The sequence below is a fragment of the Thermobia domestica genome, chromosome 4 (assembly GCF_964235325.1).
Source record: "Thermobia domestica chromosome 4, izTheDome1.hap1.1, whole genome shotgun sequence".
Classification (NCBI taxonomy): domain Eukaryota; kingdom Metazoa; phylum Arthropoda; class Insecta; order Zygentoma; family Lepismatidae; genus Thermobia; species Thermobia domestica.
This window is the reverse complement of record NC_137457.1, coordinates 97,591,803-97,619,556: the sequence shown is the minus strand read 5'-3', so window position 1 is coordinate 97,619,556 and position 27,754 is coordinate 97,591,803. Positions and strand designations below refer to the sequence as shown.

General features: G+C 31.8%; 1 protein-coding gene across 1 annotated transcript in view; it reads right to left on the bottom strand.

The window, feature by feature from the left end:
• LOC145683337 (trypsin-like) overlaps window positions 1–15,669 on the bottom strand; it is an 883,540-nt gene extending 867,871 nt beyond the window's left edge. Inside the window, exon 1 of the mRNA XM_081754680.1 lies at window positions 15,515–15,669. Coding sequence (XP_081610806.1) covers window positions 15,515–15,560 — 46 coding nt within the window. The 5' untranslated portion in view covers window positions 15,561–15,669. The remainder of the gene's footprint in view (window positions 1–15,514) is intronic.
• Between the last annotated feature and the right edge of the window lie 12,085 nt (window positions 15,670–27,754).

The window sequence follows — 27,754 nt, the reverse complement described above, 5'->3', positions numbered from 1 at the left end:
ATGGTGATAGACAAGTTTTTATACCAGAAGGGCAATACAGCTTAAACAGTCTTAATGAATATTTAAAATCTCAATCCATCAACATAACATTATCAGAAGATCATTTAAGAAATAGAGTTAAAATTGAAACTGATAGTAATGATGTTAAAATTGGGATTATAGGCACTGTCCTCGGGTTTAATATTTTTGAAGTTTTAGAAAAGAACAAAACACATATTGGAAGTAAGTTGCCAAAGTTTCATCTGTTTTATACTATAAATGTTCACTGTAATATAGCAGATGGCATGTTTGTTAAAGATACAGAATACACACATAGAGAAACAGGGATCATTTAGAACAGGCATCATAGCATAATTTAAAACAGATGCTGAGTTCAAACATAGTATTATTTACGAGCCTACTTATCTATTATTTTTCCCTATATCCAAAGACAAGCTTGACAACTTTGAGATAAGGATAACAGATGAGAATGATTCCCTAATTGATTTTGGTGGAGCAACAACAACTGTACTTTTACAAACTAAGATTTTCTCTTAAATAAATAGGAAGATGTGTTCTATTAAAGGTTGTATGTTTAGTGTTCCTTATAACGAACTAAAGGATTTAAATATTGATCATGTATTAACAAAGAAACTACTTAACGATAAAGCCAAGAAAATTAAAGAAGGTAAAGGAATGGATTTAACTTTAACTACTGCACAAATGAAAAAGATTAAGAAAGAGCATATGGGTGGTTTTATCTTTACAATTCCAGCCATTTTAGCAGCTTTAGGAGCAGTTGGCTCATTAGCAGCTGGTGCAGCAGCGATTACTATATCTGTACTGGATGCTAAGAAGAACAAACAAGAACTTGAAGAACAAAAAAAACACAATATGGCTATGGAAGAAAAGCAGGGGGCAAGTAAACCAAAGAAGTCAAAAAACTAAAACCATTGACCAACTTCGATATAGAGAGGTTGGCTAAAGAATTAAAGATAAAACGATTTAGAGGTGTATTTATGAGTGATGAACTTCCACAAAAACCCCATGTACATGAGTGTGGTGTAGTTAACCTCGATAAATCAGAAAACATTGGATATGCTATTGGAAAGATAACAACATAAAGTACGTGTTCGATTCTTATGGCGGTTTTCCTCCTAAAGAACTGGTACAATATCTTGGTACCGAAAACTTCTTTTACAATGACGAACGAATACAGGAATTTAATTCAGTTATATGTGGTCATCTTTGTGTTAAGGTTTTAAATCTTCAAAATCAAGGGTATTCTTTTAGTGGTGTTATGTATATGATTAAAAATGATTAAGTTTAAGTGCTTTTATGGTTTACATCCATAAACGTTTCTCTTTAAGATAAATATGGAAGTTATACACAATAGATTTTTAGATTATTTTGAGAAGCATGAGGATGAACTAGATGCACTAGATAGATATAATTTTTATCAGTAATTTCAGGATGTTAGCGAGATAGACTTAAAAGATAAAAACAACGTATATAATGTTATTCATCTATGGAAAATGTTAATACCAAAATTTTTGTACACGGAAGAAGAGTTGGAAAAGTTACGCCCAATAATTACCTTAAAGCACTTGTTGTCAAATTATAGCTCTAGACCATTAGAGTGTAGTAATTGTGGTAGTAAGTCATTAACAAAAGGTATGAGTAGTTACCTTTGTGATGATTGCTCTGTAGAGAGTGGTTGGGTTTACGATACTAATGAAGGAATGAGGGCTGCTTGTGCGAGAAAACCATGGTACGATACTACAAAAAGATTTAAGTTACAGTTATCTCGTTTGCAAGCTTTACAGGATAGAATTATTCCCGAAGAGGTGTTCAAAGTGTTAAATGATGAATTTGGAGATATTCCAAAACATTTCATATCAACAAAAGATGTTCTAGAAGTACTAAAGGAAAACAAATACACAAAATATTATGATGATGTCTATTTAATACACTATCACCTTACCGATCAAAAACCATTAAAATTACAACATATGGAGGAAACACTTATAAATGAGTTCGAAAACTTACACGAAGTCTTTAGAGAGCTGTATCCGAAAAGAGTATTGTTTATTAACTTGAAATGTGTATTGTACCATCTGTTGAAAAAGCACGATGTTCATGTTGATATTGATTTTAAACACTCACCTAGACAAATAGAGATGTTAAAGAAATGTTTTGAAAAATTAGGATGGGCATTTTCTGTATAATAAATGAGTATGGATATATTTGGTAATGTTAAAGATAGAAAAGATAATGTTGATATTAGTGAAGAAAAATTAAAATTGTTGGAGAATTTAAATGATGTTGTTAGCGTAAGTCAACTTAGGTCAATAGTAGCTCAATTACAGAACGATAGAAAACGATTTGAAGATGCATTAGAAACGTTACAAGACACATACGTTAAGAAAGAAGATTTTCAAAAGATTAGGATGGATACTACTAAATTGGTTATGCAGAAAGAAACCATGCCTCTACTATATCGATTAAGAGCTAAAAACGTTAAGGAGCCAATCTTTAGAATATTTAATTTCTCAAACGGTTACAAATTTCTCTATAATGGGAAAATAATGCACATGGAATTAAGTTTGGATAAATACTTTCTAGATATATATTTGGGTGGTACTTTGATTGAAAATATACCTTTTGACTTTAAGAAGAACGATATAATTACGATTAAACCAAATAAAAATTCTGCTATGGAAGAAGGACAATTATTGTTTGTTGTAATGTACATAGAAAGAGAGATTTCCTAAAGACGTTTGCTATATAATAAATATGGATATCTTTGGTAATGTTAAAATGACATCAGAGTTAGATAATACAGTTGTGAGAAAAGATATTGCTATGTTAAAAGAAGAGCTTAACTTCGTCAAACGGAGTTATGTTATAGAGCTTCATAGTCGATTAATATCAGAAAATGTTGAAACTCCGTTCTTTTTAATACATAACCTATCTATCGCATACAAATTTATTTATAAAGGTAGGTTAATGCATATAGAATCATCTTACAATACGTATTATATAGATATATATTTAAATGATTCTCTAGTTGAAACTTTTCCATTGCACTTTAATACAAATGATAAATTAGCAGTTAGACCATCTAAAGGTTCTGATCTGAAACATGGTAAATTACTATTGCTTCTTATGCATGTAGAAAGAGAAGACGAAGATAGTGATGATGATGGTGAGAATGTTGATAGCATGATATTAAACAGCGATAGTTATTGATTTTCTATATAATAAACAGGATGTATTGTGTTAAGTGTAAGAAATTGACAGATACGAAGAAAGATACTATTAGAATTGAACAAACAAAGAATGGAAGATATCTAAAGAAAGGTATTTGTTCTGTATGTGGTGTTACTAAAACTCAATTCGTTAAAAAGCCCGATTGACTAGAAGAAGGTAAAGATGTTAGAGAAGACATTATAGAAGAAATTCAGAAACCATCTAGAAAAAACTTTGACAGATTAAGTGTAGTTATAAAAGGTATCGATGATCTTTGGCAAGCTGATCTTGTAGAAATGGATAGTGGAGTATTAAAAGGTGTTTCCAAAATCAATAAAGGTTATAAGTATTTGCTAACGATTATAGATGTGTTTTCGAAATATGCGTTTGCTGTTCCTATTAAAGATAAGAGTGGTAAGAATGTTACAGAAGCATTCGAATCCATTTTAAGAACGAGAAAGCCTAGTAACTTACAAACTGATCAAGGTAAAGAGTTTTACAATACAGAGTTTAAGAAGTTGATGGATGAAAATAAGATTAATCATTACTCAACCTATAGTGGTAAGAAAGCTTCTGTTGTTGAGAGATTTAATCGAACACTTAAGCAGAACATGTGGAAAAGGTTCACGACACAAGGGAACTACAAATGGATAGAGATATTACCAACACTAGTTAAGAGTATAATCATCAAATTCATAGAACAATTGGTTTAAAGCCTATAGAAGTTAATAAGAAGAATGAGCAAACAATATTGGAGAAAGTGTATCAAAAAGAATATAAGCACGTTAAGCCCAAATACAAGTTAGGTGATCATGTTCGTATACGTAAGTCGAAAGGGTTATTTGAGAAAGGATATACACCTAATTGGTCAACAGAAGTATTTGTTATTAGCGAAGTTATTCCATCTAATCCGCCTACATATAGAATTAAAGATTTAGAAGAAGATGATGTGCAAGGTAGATTTTACGAACCAGAACTATTAAAGACGAAACACAAAGATGAATACTTGCTGGAAAAGGTCTTGAGAAAGAAAGGTGATAAAGTATATGTCAAATGGTTAGGTTTTGATGATTCGCATAATAGATGGATAGATAAGAGTAATGTTGTAGTGTAAATATAAATGTTTGTCTTTTATGGAATAATAGCCATAAAAGGTTGGTTTGAACGAGATAAGGGGGTAACGAAACGTTACCCCTCATAATCATATATTTCCAGCGCTGGTATTCCAGTTGTAGAAATTATCAAAAAAGGCGATGGGGACGATTCTACTAACCGCCCTATGCACACAATCAAAGGTGGAGAAAGACTTGATAACTGTTGAGAAATAAAGAATCAAAAGAACTAATAGATTATATTTCAAGGGCTCACATGCGAGCCGATCAAATCTTTCAAAAAATAACCGACTCCTCATATACGAGGGGTCGCTCTAAGTATCTAGTAAAAGGCTGATTTGACAAAATTCTAGGAACTTCAGAAACTCATCTTACACAGTAAAACTAGCTGGTAACGAAATAAAAAATCTAAGGAGTTAATTTCTTATATAAAGTGATCGCACCGAATTCGTAGGGATGACTTTAAGATTAGTAAGAAGTAAGAAACTACTTGAATATTTTGATAAAAATTAGCTGGCCTACATCCAAGCCAGCAAAACTCAACGTATTATATAGAGCCAAAAAAGGTACAAACAGTGATCAAAGATTTACAATAACAAAATTAGTGGACCGAATTCGGGCCACTTTGAAAATTCATAAGAACTCATAACATATATTTCCAGGGCCAGCCAGCTGTAGAAATTATTAGAAATTAACAACATAATGGAAAAAAGCAATGGAGCACTTTTGCTCTGTTGCTCTACATAAAAATTAGCTGGAGCAGATATGCTTCGGCAAAAAATAAAGATTTTCTATATAATAAATATGAGTGCTATGGATAGTTCTCTTAGTTTAAACGATATTTGCTACGAACAGATTAAAGACAATTATTGGTATGGTCTGTTAGGAGATTTTAAATTGATTATACATAAGAACACTGGATACTTTAACGCTACCAAGTTGTGTCAGAGTGGTGGTAAAAGGTTCAGAGATTGGAAATGTAGCAAACATAGCATAGAGTTGATCTCTTACATAAATCAAAGCCGGTGCGGGATATCTGGCGCCGGCTAGCTGGTAACGAAAATGAAGTTAAAAATCAACATTTTCTATATAATAAATATGAGTACTATGGATAGTTCTAGTTTAAACGATATTTGCTACGAACAGATTAAAGAGAATTATTGGTATGGTATTTTTGGCGACTTCAAGTTGATTATAAATAAGAGTACAGGTACTTCAATGCTACTAAGTTGTGTCAGAGTGGTGGTAAAGAGTTTAAAAATTGGTTTCAAAATAAACAATCCAAGGAATTGATAGAATACTATAATGAAAAAACCGGTAGCTGGAATCCCATCGGGCGCTCTACATATCAAATAACAGGAGGAGATAAAGAAACAAATACAATTATCTCAGGAACATACGTATATAGAAAAATATTTCTTGCTATTGCTCATTGGCTGTCTAAAGATTTTTACGATAAGTGTTATGATATAATCGAAGACTACTTTACACAAGATTTTAGACAGCTTCAAGTAAACAGTGAAGAGTTACAATCAAGAGTAGAAGAGATAGAACATCAAATGGAGCAATTACGATTGCACAATCAAGAACTAGAAAGCAAAGTTGATTATCTTAAAACAGTTGCAGCACCATATACAGAAGATCCAGGGAAAGTACACAAACTAGTTATTATTAAAAAGAACCTCACGGCTGGTCAGCTTCAAGACATAGTAGACAAGTACGACACAGACAAACACCATCAGGTTAGGCGTTACGAGTCATACAAATATTGGGTTGGAAGGGTTCAGCAGCGAAACATCAAAAAAGACTTCAGTGTCTTAAAGAAAAGTACCCAAGAATGTCAGTGCTATCAGAAACCAAAGATCCAAACTCGGTCAACCTCCTAACCAAAGTCAAAGAAAAATACAGCTGTGTTGTTTCGTATGGTTGTCACGTGGATATTGAAGAAGAAGACGACGAGTTTGTTGTTGATTTGTTTTTGAGTATAAGAGACTATTAACAATAAGTTGTGTGTTTAGATATTTGTAAAGGTAACAACTTTTATGGTTTTCTATATAACAAATATGGAGGCACATTTTGATTTATTACATGATAGACTTAAACTAATTCATCATGATCTTAAACTCTTAGCAGCACTACTAGAGAAGCAAATACTGTTAAAGGAAAAAGAATTATTAATAACACAGCAAAAAACATCTGATTTGAGTAGTGATGATGAATATAAATATGGTAGTGATGATTATGATGATGCTGATGATGAGTAAGTTTACAAAAATGATTCAGTTTTAAATGTGTTTATGTGACTTTGATGGGTTAATCCCATAAAAGCCGTGTTCTAAAACAACGCGTAATATTTAGACAATGGCAGAGGTGTACAATGTTAAGCGTTGTACTAGGACAAATGAAAATGAAGTGAAATAACCCGGTGAAGATAAAAATTGAAGAGTAATAAAGATTTTCTATATAATAAATAGGATGAATAATTATAATAAATTTACTGTAGTAGAGTTAAGACGCCAATGTAAACAGAGGGGAATCAGAAGATATTCCCGATTAAGAAAAGCAGAACTGATAGACCTTCTTAAACAATATGACGACGAACAAAGCAGAAAACAGATTAGAGATATATTCCCATTTAAACAAGAAGTAATTGAAAGACCAAAACCGAAAAGACCTAAGCTAAAAGTTGAATTGAAAGAAACATCATTGAAATATAGATTACAGACATTTAGAATAGAAAACTTTGATGGATATAAAGATCCTTTGAAATTCTTAAATGCAAGTAGCAGGATTGTTAAAAATAAAATCAAGGACAGTTTTAAACTTTTCAATGCGCTTAAAGTTAATATGTCATTTATTTGTAAATTTAAAAAAGAAAATACCATACAAGGAACATAATTTTAAAACTTCAAATGAAATAATACTCGAATTTACAGATTTAGATGACTTTTGTAAAAAAGCTTCATACAAACTCATAAGAGAAATGGAAGAGTTTCAAAGTAAAGGATCTGGATGGATGTTACATTCTATAGACTTTTTAGAATTAAGAATTAATAAGTATGTATCCATGAGAGGTTACTCTTACGTAGAACTTCCATACATGATTAAGAAGAGAAGAGCATGTGTTAATATAAAGAATAATGATCAAAAGTGTTTCCTATACTCAGTCATATCTGCATTATATCCAGTTAAACATGGGCAGCATGGAGACAGGGTCTCTACATATAAAAAACATGAAGATAAGTTTAAAGATGTTTTTAAAGATATCCCATTTCATGTACAAATTACTGATATAGCCAAGTTTGAAAAGAGAACTGATATTTCCATTAGTGTATTTAGTTTTGATAATAACTATTCAATTTTCCTACTTCGAATCGCACAAGAAAAGAAAGAAAAACATATTCATCTGTTATATCTTAAAAGTGAAAAGAAAACTCATTTTTGTTGGATTAAAGACTTGTGGAAGCTTGTAGGCAGTCAAATAACTAAAGATGGTCATAAAAGATTCCTATGTGAAAGATGTTTAGCTAAGCATTTTAAATCAGAAGAGTTATTAAAAGAGCATGAAAAATACTGTGGATTATATTCAGCTGCAAAAATCGTTTTACCAAAACAATGGAATAAGGTACTTGAATTTATTAATTATAAACGATCTTTGAGAATTCCATTTACAATTATTGCTGACTTTGAATCACTATTAAAGGAAATTATTACATGCCAACCTGATCCAGAAAGATCTTATTCAAACGCATATCAAGAACATAAACCAAATAGTTTTACATACTATGTCAAAAGCACTTTAGATTCTTATAAAAGCAAACCAGTAGAATATATAGGAGATAATGTATCATATGTATTTGTAGAAAAATTAAAAGAAGAAGCTATTAACATTGCAAAGATTTATGATACTTATAAACCTATGAATCGCCTTACAGAAGAAGAAAGAAATATATTTGAATCATCTGAAAAATGTCATATTTGTGAAAGAACTTTTAAAGAACTTCCACGCTTATTAGAAAAGAAAATAGAGAGGTTAAATATTTTAACTAGTTATTTAAAAAAGAAAATCGAAGAAGGTTATAAACATCTAGACGAGGAATTGTATATGAAAAAAGATGATGATGATATTGATGATATATATGACATGTTAATGGATATAAAAGAGCAAAAGGAGGATATAGAAGTTATACTTGATGAATGTACTAAAGAATTGAAAAAGACTATAAACAATATAAAATCATGTATAACCAAAGTTGCTGATCATGATCATTTAACTGGAAAATTTAGAGGAGCTGCTCATTCTTATTGTAACATAAAATATACAAACCCAAGATTTGTTCCTGTGTTCAATCATAACTTATCTGGATACGATACACATCTATTTATAAAAATTTAGGAGGCGGAAAATTAGAAGAAAAGATAACTATAATACCTAACACAGAAGAAAAGTATATTACATTCTCAAAAACGATAAGATACAAGAATAAAGAAAATAAAGAACGATCAATCCAATTAAGATTTGTAGATTCGTTTAGATTTTTATCAAGAAGTCTAGCTGAATTAGCAAAAAATTTAAAACCAGAACAATTTAGAGAAACATTAAAATTCTTTCCTAAAAATGTAATTGATTTAGTAAAAAGAAAAGGTATCTATCCATATGATTATGCTGATTCACTTGAAAAACTAGATGAACCTGTTCCACTATCTAGAGACAAGTTTAAGAATAGATTAACAGGAGAAGATATAAGTGACGAGGATTATAACCATCATTTATTAATCTGTAAGATATTCAATTTAAAAACCTTAAGAGAATATACTCAATTCTACAACAAAACAGATGTACTTCAATTAACAGACATTATTGAAAACTTCAGAGATACAGCTCTTAATACATATAAATTAGATCCTGCATGGTATTTCACAAGTCCAGGCTTCTTCTGGGATGCAATGTTAAAGATGACACAACAAAAATTAGAATTGTTAACTAATTATGATAAACTGCTCTTTATAGAAAAAGGTATAAGAGGTGGAATTTCCCAATGTTCAAATAGATATGCAGTAGCTAATAATAAGTATCTAGAAAATTATAATCCTAAAGAGAAAATTTCTTACATAATGTACATGGATGCAAATAACGAATATGGATGGGCTATGAATCATCATATGCCTTATGAAGAATTCAAATGGAAAAATATTATTAATGGTGTAAATGATAAATACTGGATAAATAAAATATTAGTGACAGACGATGAGTCTAATACTGGATATATACTAGAAGTCGATTTAGAGTATCCAAAAGAACTTCATAATAAACATTCAGATTTGCCATTAGCTCCTGAAAATTATATAAACAACAAGAAACTTCCAAAATTATTAACAACACTTTACGATAAAGAAAACTATATATTGCCTTATTAAAATTTAAAATTCTATGTGTCACAAGGTCTCAAAATTAAAAAGATACATAAAATATTAGAATTTAAAAAATCAGGCTGGTTAAAGAAATATATAGAATTAAATACAGAACTTAGATCGCATGCAAGGAATGATTTTGAAAAAGACTTCTATAAACTAGCGAATAATGCAGTGTTTGGAAAGACTATGGAAAACATAAGAAAGAGAGTAGATATAAGACTAGCACATAATGTAAAATTAGAAGAGAAACTAATATCTAAACCTACTTTTAAAGATAGAACTATATTTTCCGAAGATCTAGCTGCTATTCATATGTATAAGACAAAAATTACTTTTAACAAGCCTATCTATGTTGGGATGTCTGTTCTGGATATATCTAAAATTTATCTATATGATTTCTATTACAATGTGTTGAAGAATAAATATGGAGATAAAGTCAAATTATTAATGAGTGACACAGACTCGGTTATAGCATATATAGAAACAGAAGATGTATATGAGGATATGAAAGCTATGTATGAGCATCTAGATACATCTGATTACAAAGATAATAACAAATATGGGATAAAACAAGTTAACAAGAAAGTATTAGAAAAATTCAAAGATGAACTGAAATCATAGTCGTAGGTCTCAAATCAAAGATGTATTCAATACAAGCACCTCAAATAGATCTCGAAGATAAAGACTTTAAAAGTAAATTTGATAAAGACAAATGTTGTAAAAAGTCAAAAGGAATAAAATCGAATATTGTTAAATCAGAAATAACCTTCAAAGATTACGAAGATTGTGTCTTAAAAGATTATGAATTATATAAAATGCAAAATACTATTAGGAGTAAAAGACATAATGTATATTCAGTAGAAGAAAACAAGCTCTTACGATGACAAAAGATACATATTAGAAGATGGGATACATACTCTAACTTGGGGCCATTATTCGATAGATTTAAGGAAAGAAGATTTACTAACAAAGCTAAAAGAACTAATGGATAGCTATATCAAAGGGAGACAAGAAAAAGAAAAGCGAAGAATAGAAAGTTTAAGAAATGTTTAGTTATAAGTTTTAGATGTAAGTTTAGGTGTAAAATTCTTTTATGGTTATATATCATAAAAGTAGATTGAAGATGTATCCTGTATGGGGTCAATGTGGGGAAGATGTAATTTTCGATGTGTATAATTAGATTCTATGCTGGGGGATTTCATATATAAAAAAGCCTGGATTGAGGAAGTGGCCCCAGATTGGTTTTATGAATACTACTGTCAAAGATAATAGAAATTGAATGTTGTTCACTGTGCTGGATTTATTAATATTGTTGCAATTTAATAATTGTGTGGGTGAAGTCCTACTCTTTTCATGATATTCTTTATGCTGATAACGTACCCTAGTTAAGTTTGTGACTAAAGGTTTTACCAATCTTAATTTAAACACATAAATAAAACATCAGAAAGGAAATGTTGTTTACGTAAGTAAAAGCCCTCAAATTTCACTTAAATAACATATATTATGAAGGAAAGAATACACCTAGCACTGAGTACTGTTCACACGGAGCGATGTGCGTGTAAATGAGATTTTCGTGCTTAAAATAAACCAGTAAAAAACAGACCAGTAAAAAATAGGTAAACTAGCTTTCCAGTGCGAATATGTTAAAAAATATTCATTCATTACCTATGATTTTACTGTCAGGCATTAAGGTACCAGATGCTAAATGATTAACTCAAGTTTCGAAAATCCGATATCAGAGGGAGCTCAAAATAACTGTTAACAGTGTGGTGCCCTTTATAAAATGGTGTAGCAAAACTGAGGAAGTTGAATTGTTCTGATACTGTAAAAATGCAATAGTCATAATAATAAAGTGAGGGAGAAAACGAATGAAAATATAAAACTGTAAAATATTGAGTAATAATAATACGAAGGATAAATATTACACACTTGTCACTTAAACTATTCGTTCATTTTAATAATTTGATTTACTCTAATTTCAATCAATTGTTTCTGCCAAAACTAATAAGAAATCATAATTATGTATTTTGTGATTAAACAGGGAATTTGAAAAATGTATATTATTTCTAAATATGCATTAGTTAAATTAAAATATTTCTTTCAATGATACAATTGGATACTTTAGATATAATAAATTCAAACAACTAGGTAGGTCCGATTAATTTCATGTAGATAATAAGTAATATGCAAAATTGATTAATTCTAAGAATAACGGGTTGAGATTTGGATAACTTTAAAGGCTATGTAATTTTCAGTAGGACGAAGCAAATATTTAAAGCTAAGATTCGAATATCTTAAACCGAAAAAAATATGAGACTTGAAATGAACTTTTTAAGTTTTATGTCCCACGTTTACGCCGGTTAGTCTTAGTGAGAGAATATGAGAAGCTAGATTTTCAGATATGTTTTTACTGTGATCTGAAGGCTTAAGTCATATCCACTAATACACACAGGTCACATTACACATCTTTCCAATAATGAAAATACGCAGATCTCATAGAATCGTTGGGGTTCTTAGTTATCCTCTCGCAAAATACTAATTAAAACCAGATAGAAAATCTCGTTCATTCCGGATTACTAACGGAAGGGGCTTCCTTGTGTCATAATGAACGCGTCCCCGATTCTAAGGCACAATGCCAGGTTGTCAATAGTTTGAATTACAGTGCTTAATGGTTAAAAAATCTAAAATTCTTATAAATGTGCAAATACATTAATATTAAAATTTGAGTTTATCATGAATGTTCAAACGAGCCTACGACCAGTATTGTATGCGTTAAGTTAGGCGGAAATATAAGCTGTTTTATAGGGCAAAATGTATTTTCTTGTTTAAAATATTAAGCGAAAATGACTTCAATAAAGTACTCGTAGTGAAACAGCATTTCCAGAAGTACAAAGATTTTTTTCAGTAAATTCTCGCACATCATGAGTGTGATTGCAGCTTCTCGAGTATGAGGAAACTGTAAAATTATTTGTTAATGCTGAATGTATTGGTGATTGACACTTATAATAGTTTGCTGCCAGTCGTATGTTCGATCTCTTTGCAACAACTTTGCATGTACAATACGCAAAATATGGTTGCCTGTACTTCATGTACAAATTTACGGCATCTCATCCCTGGTTATATGAGCGGTTAATATATCACTCCGTCAATCTAGTTGTGAACTGGCATCTTTATGGCCAGACCTTATCATTGAAAAACGCGAATTAAGAGGTGGTCTGACTCAAGGAGGGAGATTCTCTGATAATGTAACATTGCTTTGTGTCCCCAGTATGCATATGTGCTCCGCTGTCCAAGTTGCCGTGACTTCATTAAGCGTAAATCGTGACATTTCCGGAGAACAATATGTTGAAATGAGGACTAATAGAATAAACTTTCATTCAACTGATCTAAATATGTCATATGATTGGTTTGAAGGTCACACCCCATGTGACCCAGTTCACATCGACAATTGTAATCAGGTACTCGTGCTGTTTTTGAAGATGTGATTACTTGCGATGACGATGAAGATGTTGGCACAAGAATACAGACGACGTTGGACAACGAGAAACTTTACAAAGCACCAATTTCAAAAACAGTTAAACACCAATAACATCGCAGAAAAGAATCAATGTTGGCCACACAATGCTCCACATTGTTGGGTCCATACTGTTTTTGTGCCCTTATTATCGTTTATGAACGAAATGGAAATGTGGCTGAGCAACTCAAATATGAGTTTATTGCTTAACCTGCAGCACGGTTTACTGCTTATCCTGCAGCACGGTTTACTGCCTATCCTGCAGCACGGTTTACTGCTTATCCTGCAAAGAGGGCTACATAAGAAAGCCCGGCAAGTTTAACATAATAATAATATTACTGAAGAACATGCCTGATGCTCCACAACCTAAAGTGAGTGACAGATAAGTCTTAGATGATTGAACTTTCCTTCATCACATTCAATGCCCTAAAACTGAAACCTACTTAGACATCTGCCAACAGTACAGACAGCACATTTTTTGCACACATGGAAGGTTCAATCAAAGTATAGTAGTATTTGATGGCTACAGTGTCTAGTCTGCCATTAAACACCCTAAACTTCAATGGGGCTCTTCTAAAACATCTAAAGTCATACCAGCCAACGTAAAAGTTACTGAAGACACAAAAATCTAAACAAACCAAAATGATTTCCTCGCAAATCCATACAACAAAATACATTTTATTTCCATATTCTGGAAGATTCTTGCAGACAACAATAACAAGCTGACAACCAAGCTACTGATAAAGCTGACAACCAAAATCGTTGTAGCCTCACCTCAGATAATTTTAGAAGATCATGAACTACACGTAGCAGCTGATGATGCTGATATTGTCATTTTGGTACTTGATCGTCTAAAATGGCAAAGGGATAATGAATACTTTATGTCTGGAACGAGACGGAAAGGTTAAACTAATCATATTAGTGTTCGCCAAACGTTAGAGCACTCTCTTTGGATGTGGGAAAGGAAGTTGTTTAAAAATGCTCGCACAATTAAAGGATCATCAAATTCTCAATGCAGAGATTGGCGAAGTTAACGCCACACAAGAAACTAACGCATCCAGTGGCCTAATATTTCTTATTAAATTATATGGAAGTAGCTCCTCAGACACCCATGTTCCGGCGATTTAACCTATAACATGAAGATAATTGCAACCGGTGAATCTCTACCTCAACCTGAAACAGTCACGCATATAAAGAGATAGTAAGTAATCTACTTTGACTGTAGCTGTTAAAAGCTTATGTGATATTTTGTCGGGTAGAGATGAAGAACTACTGTAGATATTTCCGTTAATTATCCTTAAACCTTTTGACACAAATCCGCAAGAATAGAAAGGCTATATTTCTTAAAACAGCTGTCCTATTATAAGATTTGTAGAATCATGTTGATTTTAACGCACAACTCAGACATTGTATGTATCCATCTTTATACTAATTTGGCTTAGTTAATAACTGTGGAAATGGTTAAGGGTTGTGGATTTTAAGAATATTAGAAAAGTTCCAAATTCCGCCACTTTGAAATTTTTCATAGGATCATGCTGGCTGAATAACATGTATGCTAAGGGTGACGAACAGAAAAATTACATCGAATTTTTCACTATATTTCTGATAAGTAGCATTGTAAAGAAATGCTCCTTAATAAAACACACTTAGGAAAGTCGATTTATATTATTGTTTGATGCCATATTTAAGAAATGGTGATAAAATAGGCAAGATCTTTCGAGATCTACTCTCTAAAAATGAACAGAAAATTTAACTTTTCTAATAGACGGTAAAGATTTTATGCTCTTTTGAAAGTACTCAGGAGAAACTGACGGGTGGGCATTTTGTTGACGTCATATCTTGATATTCCCGAGAGGGATTTTAGCGGATTTATATTATTTTGCAGTAGAAACATAAACCTTTTAAACAAGACAAAAATTCTTTCTATACCATTTTTTGGGTTTACCTTTTTTCTACGATTCTATTACAGAATAAGGCAAAATCTCAATCCTTGTTGTAACATTAGATGGATTAGTAATGATATCATGCAAATGGACTTACAAATAGCATTTTTGATTCAGATCGTTTGTGAACAAGAGTTATTTGTAATATTATGGACATTCCAAATAATTGTATTATTTTGTAACTTCTGCTGGTTTCTTTAGATATCAATTTCGCACTTTTTGACTCAATACGTTTAAGATTATACAGTAATCCAGTTTAATATTATGTATTAAAATATCTTCAACAAGTTTAAACTTACTGAAAGCTGGCAGAAACAAAATTGTTGCAAGACTTAAATAAAACATAATGTCAGGTTAAAGTAGCTTGTCAATCAGATTTAACACTTTCTTTTAGTCAATATTCGGTACTAAGAAGAATTATTCCCGAATGTACTTCTCAATTCTGTAATCCACAATTTTCTTTGTTTATTATTCAGAAAGGAATTTATGGAACAGGTTTGGTGGTACTAGCAGTCACGTATTGTTATAAATCACAATGACTTTAAAAAAGATTTCGATAAACAATTGATAATTTTCTGAAGCAATAATTACAATGTACATAAATGCTCATATTTGCTTTAAGCTACAATATTTAATATTTCGTACCTTCTCACAAAGACAAGTACATAGATTGAAATGTTGCATGTTAACATTTCGTCTTCATATGGGATATGTGATATTAAATGCAATCATAGAAAGCTGACAGTATATTATAGGTTTATCAACGAAAAACTATTTTGTATTCTAGTTGTTCTAAAGCATAGTCTACTCCCTTGTATTCTGATTTCATCTATTTTTATAATAAATTTCAATGCTGTTTGTTACATTGACTAACAGTTAAGATCTTTGTATACCGTGCAATAACTGATAATATAGAATTAATGGAAACAATGTAAATATTAGTCGTTCAAGAAATTGCTTAGAAATTGGCATAACACTTCCTCGTTATGACGAACTAACGATTACAATGTGCTATGTCAACTAGCCATAAGAAAATGGATTTAGAAAGATTTGTCTGAAGAAGGAACCGCAAGTTATGACCGTTGAAGGCACACAAATAGTAACATTTTATACACAATATACCTTAACAGAACCATAATCTTCAATAAAAGACTATTGAAGTGCTTTCGTGCTAACCACAGTTTTTTTATTTTGACATGCAAAAATATCCCTGCAGTTACGTAAATGTCAGGTGAAAACAGCTATATTAATATTCGCCACATTTCTTGTAATAAATGCCCATTTTCATAGCCCAATCACTGAATCTACATGACTTTCAGGCACTACCAATAATGTCCGTAAGCCAGAAACTTCTACTGACAAGAAATAATATTTCTAATATATTCAATCGCAAATTGTTACAAGCTAGGTTATATAACGATCTTGAAAAAAAAAATGAAAGTTTAACAATGCAACAGGTAGGCTTACACAAATGAACATATATTATGCTTCGTCGTAAACGTTATGAACTTAGTATTCCCATAACAAGTACCCATTTCTAAATTAAATTAGGTTAGATCAAGCATGCGAACTTCATATTGATATTCAGTGTATATCATTTTCGAATAATCTGTAGGAAGTCTATAAGTTCTTTCGTAAATTAGAAATAAAAATTAAATTGTACTGAATCTTTTAACAAGTGTGTTTGATATTTTCATTCACTGATACGCTAATTCTCAATTCAATGTTGACAAGATAAACGGCTGTTCTTTTATCCCTCAGTTTTGGTACAATTGAATAAATAAAGATTCAGTGGTTGGAAAGAACACACAGAACAAGGACAGGATATTTCTGCAGAAATACAAAACAAAAGAACAGTAGTACATACATATAACGTGCACTGTGCAATTAAAGGAATATAATATCATATTCACAAGAACCAATTCGCCCACTGGCAACTTAAATGTTTATTGAAAAATCTTCTTTCCTCGATCAAGTTTCTCAATTTAGTTCAGTTACCTTGGTTCAATTCATCCTTATTTGTTCAGGATTCTATAACTTCTAGTTCCATTAATTAAATAACACCGTATGGGATGGACATAAACTTCCCTAAGAAGTTCTTACTTGGGTTCTTACCTTTTTCAGAGTTTACATACACATTCATTGTGTACTGGACTTGGTATACGATATTAAAACGTTTAGTTTGGTTCTCATTGCGTATGAACTAAGAATAAGTCGTTTTATTTTACAATACAAAAGGTAGTTAAGTTAGGAACCTCTGCTAAAATTGACATGTTTAATGAATTTACTTATAAAGTGGGTTTCCTTGTCATCGATAAGCTTAGTACAATACACAAAGGAAAGGAAAATTTTAGCTAGCTTTTCACATATAAGATTCGGATTTAAATTTCATAGAGGCTTCAATATTGTGAACCTAAGATATGCAGAAGCAGACATTTATAGCCTGTATTACTGAGTAATTGAACTAAGTATCTAAATAGTAAGTATGCGCTGGATGCGCCAACTATTTTCAATAGTTTTCAATTGGTAATTTATATGATTCATCCTCTGACAAATTTCTCATTTTGTTACATATCTACGAATTATTCCGAACTTTTTTGACCAAGTAGAACGTTCAGTAATGTTATCAATGGGCCGGCCATTCCTGAATGTTAAACATCCACAACTTCATTATGATGGAATTTTATTACACTTTGAGTCTTGCTTTGGGAACTACTACTCTTCAACCACTGGTTACATACCTGTATGTTTGTTTTATAGAATCTTGAATTAAAAATAGAATAACCTTTATCTGTTTCCCTTTTTTCATTTGTAGCAATTAGTTCCCTTTATTTATCATCCCTTGTTAGCAATTTCAGAAGATATTCATTAAACAATGGCTCTCGTCAGAAATTAAATTATGTGTACTACACTCCCATCAGGTTGCTCTATTCTTCATGTCTCTTTATGATGATGTAAATTTTGTGAAATGGAATATGCATGACGATTAATCTGCCAAATGTTACTACAGGAACATAAAGGAACTCATATTAATTAATTTTGTCTAATAAATATCGATATATTCTTTGCCGCTTATGATTCCCAAAAATCCATGTTAGGCTACAGCCACCAGGAAAACCCTAAAATTTCTTTAAAGATACATCTCAATTCAGATAAGACAACATCCAATGCTCTTTGAACATTCCCTTTAAGAACTTTCCTCTCATTAAAAATAAAGAAGAAGTAAGTTATCATCTTTGGAATATTGACTTATTATAACACTATCATCCTTACAGCATCAATTGACGTGTACCACGAATGGCTGACGAAAGTACATGGTGTGTTATGTCTTCCATTATTATATCATATGTTTCTTATTTTGTCCTTTCCAGCTTATACTTCACTTAATTTTGAATAAAAAATTCAGCATTTTAGAATATCCTTTAATAAAACGCAGATAATACGAAAATAAGCAATAACATGTACTAAGGCACTCTTATTTCAAAGATACAAGAAAGTTTTATCTATTTTACACGACCTTGATCCATTTCATATTTCCACCATGTAGTTCATAATATAAGTATTTGGTCCGCTTCGTAAATTGATATGCCTTTCGGGAGAATACAGTTATTCCGTATTTGTAAAGAAGATGAAAAGGTTATTCCAAAGATGAAATTCGATATCTTATATATGTGAATATCGTCAATAAATAGATCTAAATTTTACCCAATGAAGTCTTTAAAGACAGTTTTAAAAACACTAGTAAGAGCAAATCAAATTTCAAAAACCGCAATTGTAATAATCTACTAGAGCTTGTAATACAATGTATTTTTCGTCTCTGGAATAAGTTCTGATTGACATTATGAAGTCTTTACGTCGATGTCAGAGTAATCATCATGCCGTAACGTATTTGCTCTTGACGCGTGTATATGATTCGTAGGATATGACGATGAAACAACTTATCGATTAACAAGTTCATAGCTGATTATGACATGTTTTGTTTTATTACTATTCCGTACTAAGAAACAGTGTGACATATATTTATGCATCACTAACTACATATTCATCATTGACACACTTTGTGTAGTAAATTTATTTGATTATATCCATACATCCTCGGCAGCACTAACAAGGGAATGAAGGAAGAATTGATATCGAGTTGGACCGTTGTGGATGCATCAATCGAAAGCACTAATGAGGCTGATTAAAAATCTGTAATAAAAAGTTTTCACATAAATGTATTTAAAGACTAATGTCGATTTGACACTTTCCACAGTTTTTACACTATTTCACATCATTTCAATTCCAATCGTTTCCAAGCTTATACAAACGACTAATTCACGCACTAGAAATCGCTTGGAAATGTTTTCGATACTCATATTTGAGGAAACAACGTTTGGAGCATAACAGAACCAAATGTATTAGTTGACATAAGATGTGCAATAATGATATTTCAGCACATAATCAGGGTTATCAATAAGAAAATGGTTCCAGCAAAAAATGACTTTACATCAAGAGCAACAAATTCTCGTAAGTTTCTCACAATGCTTACAGTTGGCGTCACGAAACCTGAAACCAAATTTGCTTGGCGAATCAAAAGCAGGATATTCACCAGTCTTATTAATGCATATTGATACAACCCAATGTATCTTGGCGAACTCATCTAACTGTGTAGAATAGAAGCAAATATAACGCGCTGGTCTCGTTGAAATATTTTATACACGCACAAGTTCGAGTTTCACATAGTGTTAAAGTTCCTTCTAATAATATTTCCAAACAGCAAACCCATAAACGTCGAACGGATGACAGAATCGTGTGCAGTTTCTCTGGATATTCTCAACCTTTAACATTCCGCCATTTGGCAATTCGCGTGTGGTCTGTAAACGGACCCCAATGGTCAAGTAAAACTATATTTTCTTAATTCGGTGAAATCGCTGCAAACAGCAAGTCTTTAACAAACTTGTCGCGGCAGTCCCTTGTCATGATGCCACTTTTTGATGCATCCAGCACTAGATTTTCGGGTTCGATCAATGTTTCCCACAACGTTGGCCCAAATTTTCCACTAGATTTTTGGAGTATTACCAAAATTTTGTCATGGAAAACTCCACTCATCCCAACTATTGGCAACATAGTGAAAGAGTGGGTTGTAACATTTGATGACTGCACAAGTTTTTCAACTCTATCTAATCCTTTGAACACCAGAGTGCAATTTCCTGTCATTTCATATCGAACACCATTGTGATCGGCGTTCACAACGTTTGTGGCAGGGATGCGTTGTTCTTTGATTGTGTTGCTGATGCGGGTCGCAAATTTTTCTTCTTCCGTATTCCAAAGCTCCTGATGTTTAGAAGGAGGGCTTCGTCACGCGACTCGTGATTCGGCTGCTGGTTAATCCAGGGGCATTTTAAAACTGCTGTACCCACCAAGAGGAAGCCTCGAACGAATGAGCGTAATCAAGTTTTGGCAGCATTTAGTCATCAACCAGATAGTAGAGTCTGGGACAACTATCGACACTCATAAATATTCATAAGTGGCCAATTTTGACATTTCAGCAGTTCCTAATGTACGGGCGGTTGACAGTTTGAAGAATTGATACACCCTTTTTCCGTATAGTAATGATCTTGTAAATTACAGAGAAAAATACAATAGTCTATGCACCTGCGGACGGATATTGTAAAGGCACTAGAGAGCATGAAACATAATAAATGTTTTCCGGTTAAAAAATGCTAATTGGACAAGCAGAATACAGAGAGAGCTTTCGGAAATAAAATATGCAGATCACACACGCAGAACAAGGTAATATATTGTTGGATTCATTTATATACATGATGCGTAATGCGGCAGCTAATGTTGGTCGTTGCAATGAGTGAAAGAAAACGCTGGAAAGTTCCAGGTCTTTTCTTAAGGTTATTATCATTGGAAAACGGGAAAGAACACTCTCGAAACTTCTGGAAAGATTCAAGGATAGAAAAATAACTATTTATTTGCATGATTTGTACGACGTATAAGAGATAAGGAACGCAAGTATACTCTTGGGAGAAGAAAATTGATACATAGAAGGCACTGGAAGAGAAAATTATTGGAAGTGACTAAGTTTGTAGTTTTCTTGTATTTTACTTAGTTTTATATATGGGAAAGAGGCATTGGAAAATGAAATACATGTAAACATTTTTTAATTGTCTGGAGTATAAGGGGACTTAAGTGTTGGTTTTATCGGGAATAGATTACGGTTTTTCCGGCATTGAATATCATATGACTCGGTGTACTTTTATGGCCTTATAATTTGACTACGATACACTATAATGTAATACGTAGGGTAGTGGGAATGGGGATTATACATTGCATTGTGACTTGAACTACTATTCTCCCAGGTGGAGAACCGTACGCTAAACCTTTTGCTTGCAGTGCGAACTTGTTGCATATATATAGCTATGAATTGAACCAAGGCTCTTACACATGAAAAACGTGCGATAAACTTTTTGTTTAGTAGTGTTGTTACTTGTGTGTAGCTATGAATTGTGTAAGACGTATAACTGATATTATAAATTATATGTTCAGAAGGAAGTTATCATGGGTAGGAAGCCATACCACTGCCGTACGGTAATACTTTTGCTTGCACTGTAGACTTATACCCGACGGGAATCGAACCATGACTTTCTAACATGCAAAGCGAATATGGTTGAGAACGTTAGTGCTACCTTGAATATCATATTTCTGTAATTTGAAATGTTGTAATACGGTAACTAATTGCAGTTTTGTTTTTCTTTTGCAGGTCATGAAGCAAATAGAATCTGTTATATTCAATAGAAACCCTGGAGAATAAAACCTATTGTCGTGAATTGTTCGTTGCTGAAATATAGCGGAGGGTTTTTTTAACGTAAAGGAGCTACAGATAGGATCTAAAATATGGATTTACTGAAACCTTCGAATCGTAGTTTTATGAAATATGGAAAATATTTGATATTTTTTGATACGAATATGGAATACTGATATATTGACCTAAAATATTACATTCTATGAATATACTTGCTAAGCTAAAGGAATCGGTTAAACAAGGTACGTATTTATAAATTACTGAAATGAAGAAAGTAGGGAAAACAAGAGAACTCCGAGAAAACCCACGCACAGCATGTTTGTTTAGCGCAAAGCTTACCTGGCGCGAGCTGGCATCGAATTAAGGACCCCATGCACCAGAGGTGAACGCTGTATTGCGTAGCAACCATAGCTCTTGTATGTATTATATTTTAGATAAAGGATAATTATGAATAAAGTACGTATTTATAGTTAGGTGGAAACGGGAGGATTGTTGGAGGAAACGTGAGAACTCCACACATAATGTTTAAACTGAAATACATTTGAATGAGCAAAAGCATTTAGTTTTAGAAGTGACTTACTCTTATGATCAGCGCTATTTAATGTCAATGAAGTAGGAATGAAACTTACTCAGTTATTGGAGAATTATACTTTTGAAACTGTTTATAAAAGAACTAGATGTTTATGTAACTTCTTACGTACTAGTAAAGAAGGTATAGTTAATAAACACGTAATATACGTTAAGGACATTTTGACAATATTTAGACAGTGTAGGTAACCAACACAAGTGGATATAACTATTAACATGACTATGAACTATGGAAATTAGCGTGTCGAAGAGACTGGCCCAAGCTGGGATCGAATCAAGGACCTCATGCTACAGATGTGAACGCTGTATTGAGTACCCACCATAGTTTTTATATTCTTTATTTTGGATAAAGAAGAGTAATAAATAAAGTACGCATTTTTAATTTGGTGGAACGAGATTCTAGGTGGAAACAGGGAACTTTACACACAATGTTTAAACTAGAAATACACTCTGAATGAGGGAAAGCATTTTGTTTCAGAGGTGACTTTTTTATGATCTGTGCCATTTAATGTCTATGAACGAGGAAAGAAACTTACTGTAGCAGTTATTGGAAAATTATACTTTTTGAAACTCTTTATACAAAGCTAGATGTTTATTTAACTTCATACATACAATAAGGAAGATGTATCTAATAACACGTAATATACGTTAGGGACAATTTTGACATTTTTAAACATTTAGGTAACGACACTTTTAAGGCAATTCAAGAGACGGACAATCACTTGGTAGCGCAGGTTGTGATAGTAATTGTGGGCCTGGTTTATTAGGATTAGTCATATGCAGATGGAAACAGTTGCTATGAACAAGAGATAGCACTTTGAACGTATAGTTTGGTTAAATGGCTTTACTCTAGAACTCATTAAGTATAAGGAAACCAACACTATTGGCAATAACTATTAGCCGGACTGTGAACGGTGGGAATTAGCGTGTTGCAGAGACATACACATTTTGTGTATATAATAATAATGAGTATGAATATTTGACTTTGGCACCTAAAACATGATGCAACCGGCAAGTTAAAAATGTTTTGAGGATTGCATATTATATTCACAGACAGTCTAATACTATTTTGTATTTTACTTGAGGTGTGATGAATGTTTGTTTGAACTAAAATGTTATTTTATTTATAGGTCTTGTTTGTAAGTTAGAAATAACAAGAAAATATTCTTGTAATGGTGTTATGACCGCCAGAAGCTAAATAATAGCTAACGTGTCTTTTTTACAGTTGAAATATATATCTGTCAATTTACAACTTTAATAAAAACTATTTTGAATTTATACAATTTTAAACTTTATTGTAATTGTTACGAATGCATAAGAAAATAGTATTTTAATGTTTTAGTTTGCATATACAGTGCAGATATTTTTGTGAGTGAATACTTGACATACAGTTATAACATATCAGTAGTGTTGCGCTCACAAAATTAGATTTCCGTAAACCTTAAAGAGATTATATTGAGCAGTTAGCAGTTAAGCTAAATTTGGTAATTAAAGACGAACTGTGGTTTTGCTCTTTTACCCACTGCAATTGTATTGGATTGAAATACTGAATTTACTATTTTTTGATTTTTTAGTTAGTTTCGCTGGTTCTATGAGTGATTTGGGAGGGCTGTTGTTAAAGTAGAATTTGAACCATTACTAATGCTTGTAACGAGAAAGTATATCTATTGGGTATTTTGGACTTCCTTTTACGCAGATGAGAAGTAGCCTGTATTTAAGACAGCATTACGAAAACCAAAGTTTGCACAACGAACTGAATTTCTATTCCTCAGACCAAGATTTATTTTAACTGTATCTTGTACTTTTGATAAACAAATGAGTAAATTATATTTTAAAGCGGTGTTGAGATTTATTTCGTATTTGGTTTTCGACTACTGTTTGGATTATTTGTTTAATTTTATGTTTTATATAACAACAAGCTTATACAAAGAACAGTATATAAACAGTAACATGGGTTCCGAACCACAATAGGAATGACTTTAATGCAGTAGTTGTGTATATGAACTGTTATAGAAGTTGAATCTCTTAGTATATAGCATCTCTTTCATATTATCGTAACTGCAAGAGAACTGTATTGTAACAGTGCATAACACATCTAAATAATAATTAGAGCTAAAATAGTGAATTACCCAAAAACTGAATTGTCAGTTATGCGTTGTTTTCATTTTAAGAAATAAATTGATATTAGGAAATAAAATGTAGTTGTTTCTATGCTATATGAAGGAACTGGTGCTTAAGTAGCATTGCATTAGAAGAAAAATAATTGTTTTGGAAGAATATGGTAGGAAAATGAAAGTGTTTTATTTGACATTTTTACAGACATAACCAATGTAAGTGAATGATGAACTGTTCCGCATTGAACAGGAGGCACTAGAGTTGATACCTTATGTTTAGTTTATGATATGAAGACTTTAAAACTTTTCTTTAATCATTTAATTTAAATGTAAACAACATATAATATTGTATAAAAAATGGATTGAATTAAGGCGTAACCACGCGAGGGATTCTTTGGACTCAGACAACATTTAAAACTTTATAACCCAACAAACATTACAACACTTTGTTAAGAAAATTTAGAAGAATATGGTAGGGAACTGAAAGTATTTTATTTTAATTTTTTTACAGACATTACCAACGTAAGTGAATAATGAACTGTCGTCCGTTGAAAAGGAGGCACTGAAATTGATTCTTTGTTTTTAGTTTAGGATTTAACTTTTCTTTAATCATTTACTTTAAATGAAAAACAACATATGATATGGTATACAAAATGGATTGAATTAAGGCGTAACCACGCGAGGGATTCTCTGGACGGGGACCACATTTGAAACTTTATAATCCAGCAGTAGGGGATACATGTATGTTCTGCAGACAACTTTTCCCTTCCACCCCCTAACTATCAAAAATTACAAATCCACCACTAGTCATAGTACTTTAACAAAGAAGAATAGCACAAAGTAGATTGGCTAATTGCACTGCACGCAAGCTTTTATAACATTTAAAATCCTAAAAACTTACAATCTAAAAACCTACATCTAAAATTGCACTACACTACACTACTTATAATTACACTTTTTTACTCTATTCCATAATGACCCCAAGCTAATGTATTTACACAATCTCTTAATATATATCTTTTATCGTCCGAGGAATCTAGTGCCAGCTTATGAACGGTTATGCTATATATATCGTGCTTATTACTCCTAATGACTTTTATGTCTTTATATGTTTTTACATTTTTAAATAAACTTTCTTTATAATCATTAAACTGCAACTCTTTTGATATTGCAGCTTTAGTTACACATTTAGCCTTTTTCTCTTCTTTATTTTCTACTCTATAAGCATACATCTTTGATCTCAATCCAATAAACTCTGTCATTATTTTACCCTTATTCTCATCTTTCATCTTACCTATTACTTTTTTGTTTATTAGTGGTAGTCCATATATATTATTTTCCTTGTATTCACTCGTGTCAAATTGGACAACTATTTCTGCTATATCTTTATAAAAGTCATCACTTTCAGTCTCATATATAAAGCTATCAGTATCCATATAACATAAATCTATATTGTTTCCATATTTCGGCTTCATCATGTTATAATGAAAATAATACATTAACAGTTTTGATAGTTCTAATACACTCATACCAACATATATTGGTTTATTAAATGTCAATCGCTCTTTTTTCATATGTATGGCACACAAATTCTCTGTAAATATTCTTCTGTAATCAAATTTAGGTTTTGCAATTAATTTTTCTACTCTTTCAGGATCACATTCTAATTGTATGGGTTGCCCCTTTCGAATATTTTCCATTGTTTTTCCGAATACCGGTTTATTCACCAGCTTATAAAAACCTTCTTCAAACTTGTTTATAACTTGCGTTCTCATATTTGTATTTAAATCAATGTATTCGTTAGCCAGTCTGATTGTTTGAATTCTAATATTCTATGCACTTTCTTTAATATCATTCCAAGTGACATATATAGTTTTAAGTTCCTATAGTGAATTACATATCTTTCCTTATTATAAAGTGTCGTTAATAATTCTGATTGTTTAGATTCTGGTGGACACATATTTTATGGAGCTAATGGTAAATCAGAATGTTTGTTGTGTAAATACCTCGGATATTCTAAATCTACTTCTAATATGTAACCAGTTTCTGAATCATCTGGAATGTTCATTATATCTATGCAAGGTTTAATCCATTTAAAGTCTTTATAAGGCATGTATTGACTCATAGCCCATCCATATAAGTTGTTTGCGTCTTGATATGCTAGGTGTTGAACACTTATCTTTATTATAATCTTGCATATATTTGTTGTTAGCTTTTACATATCAATTACTGCATTGTGAGATTCCACCTCGTAATACCTTTTTCTAGCATTAGTATTTTATCATAATCAGTTAACATTTCTAAGTTAATTTTAGTCATCTTTAACATTGCGTCCCACGATTATCGGTGCTGTATAATACCATGCAGCATCTAATCCATATGCCTTTAAACACACATCTCTAAAGTTTTCAATATGTCAGTAAGTGAAGGACATCTGTTTTGTTACAATGTTCAGTTAAGTCCCTCACTAACTTCAGATCGAATTCTTTACAAACTCGCACATGAAGCTTATGACGTTCAGGACTCATTTTTCTCCTGTTAATCTGTTTGTATATTTGTCTATAGGTAATGGAACAGATTCTTCTAATTTTTCAAATGAATCAACATAATCAAATGGATAATCACCTTTAGTATTAACTAGATCAAATTTATCAATCGGGAAAAACTTTAATGTTTCTCGAAATTCTTCTGGTTTTAAATTACTAATTAACTCTGCTAAACTCTTTGACATAAATCTAAATGAATCAACAAATCTTAAATTTATTCCATTTTTTTCTGGTCCTGCTTTTACATATTTTTCATATGTTATGTACCTATCCTCATTATTAGCGATTAGTTTAATTTTCTGCGTGTCATAAGCTAACCCCTTAATAAACAAATGCGTATCATAACCAGTTAAATTGTGAAGAAATACAGGAAAAATGTTGGGATTTTTATAGTTTAAATTGCAATAACTGTGAGCTGCACCTCTAAACTTTCCAGTTAAATGATCATGATCTCTTACTTTTGCTTTATTTTTATTTTTCTGATACAAACGTTTTCTT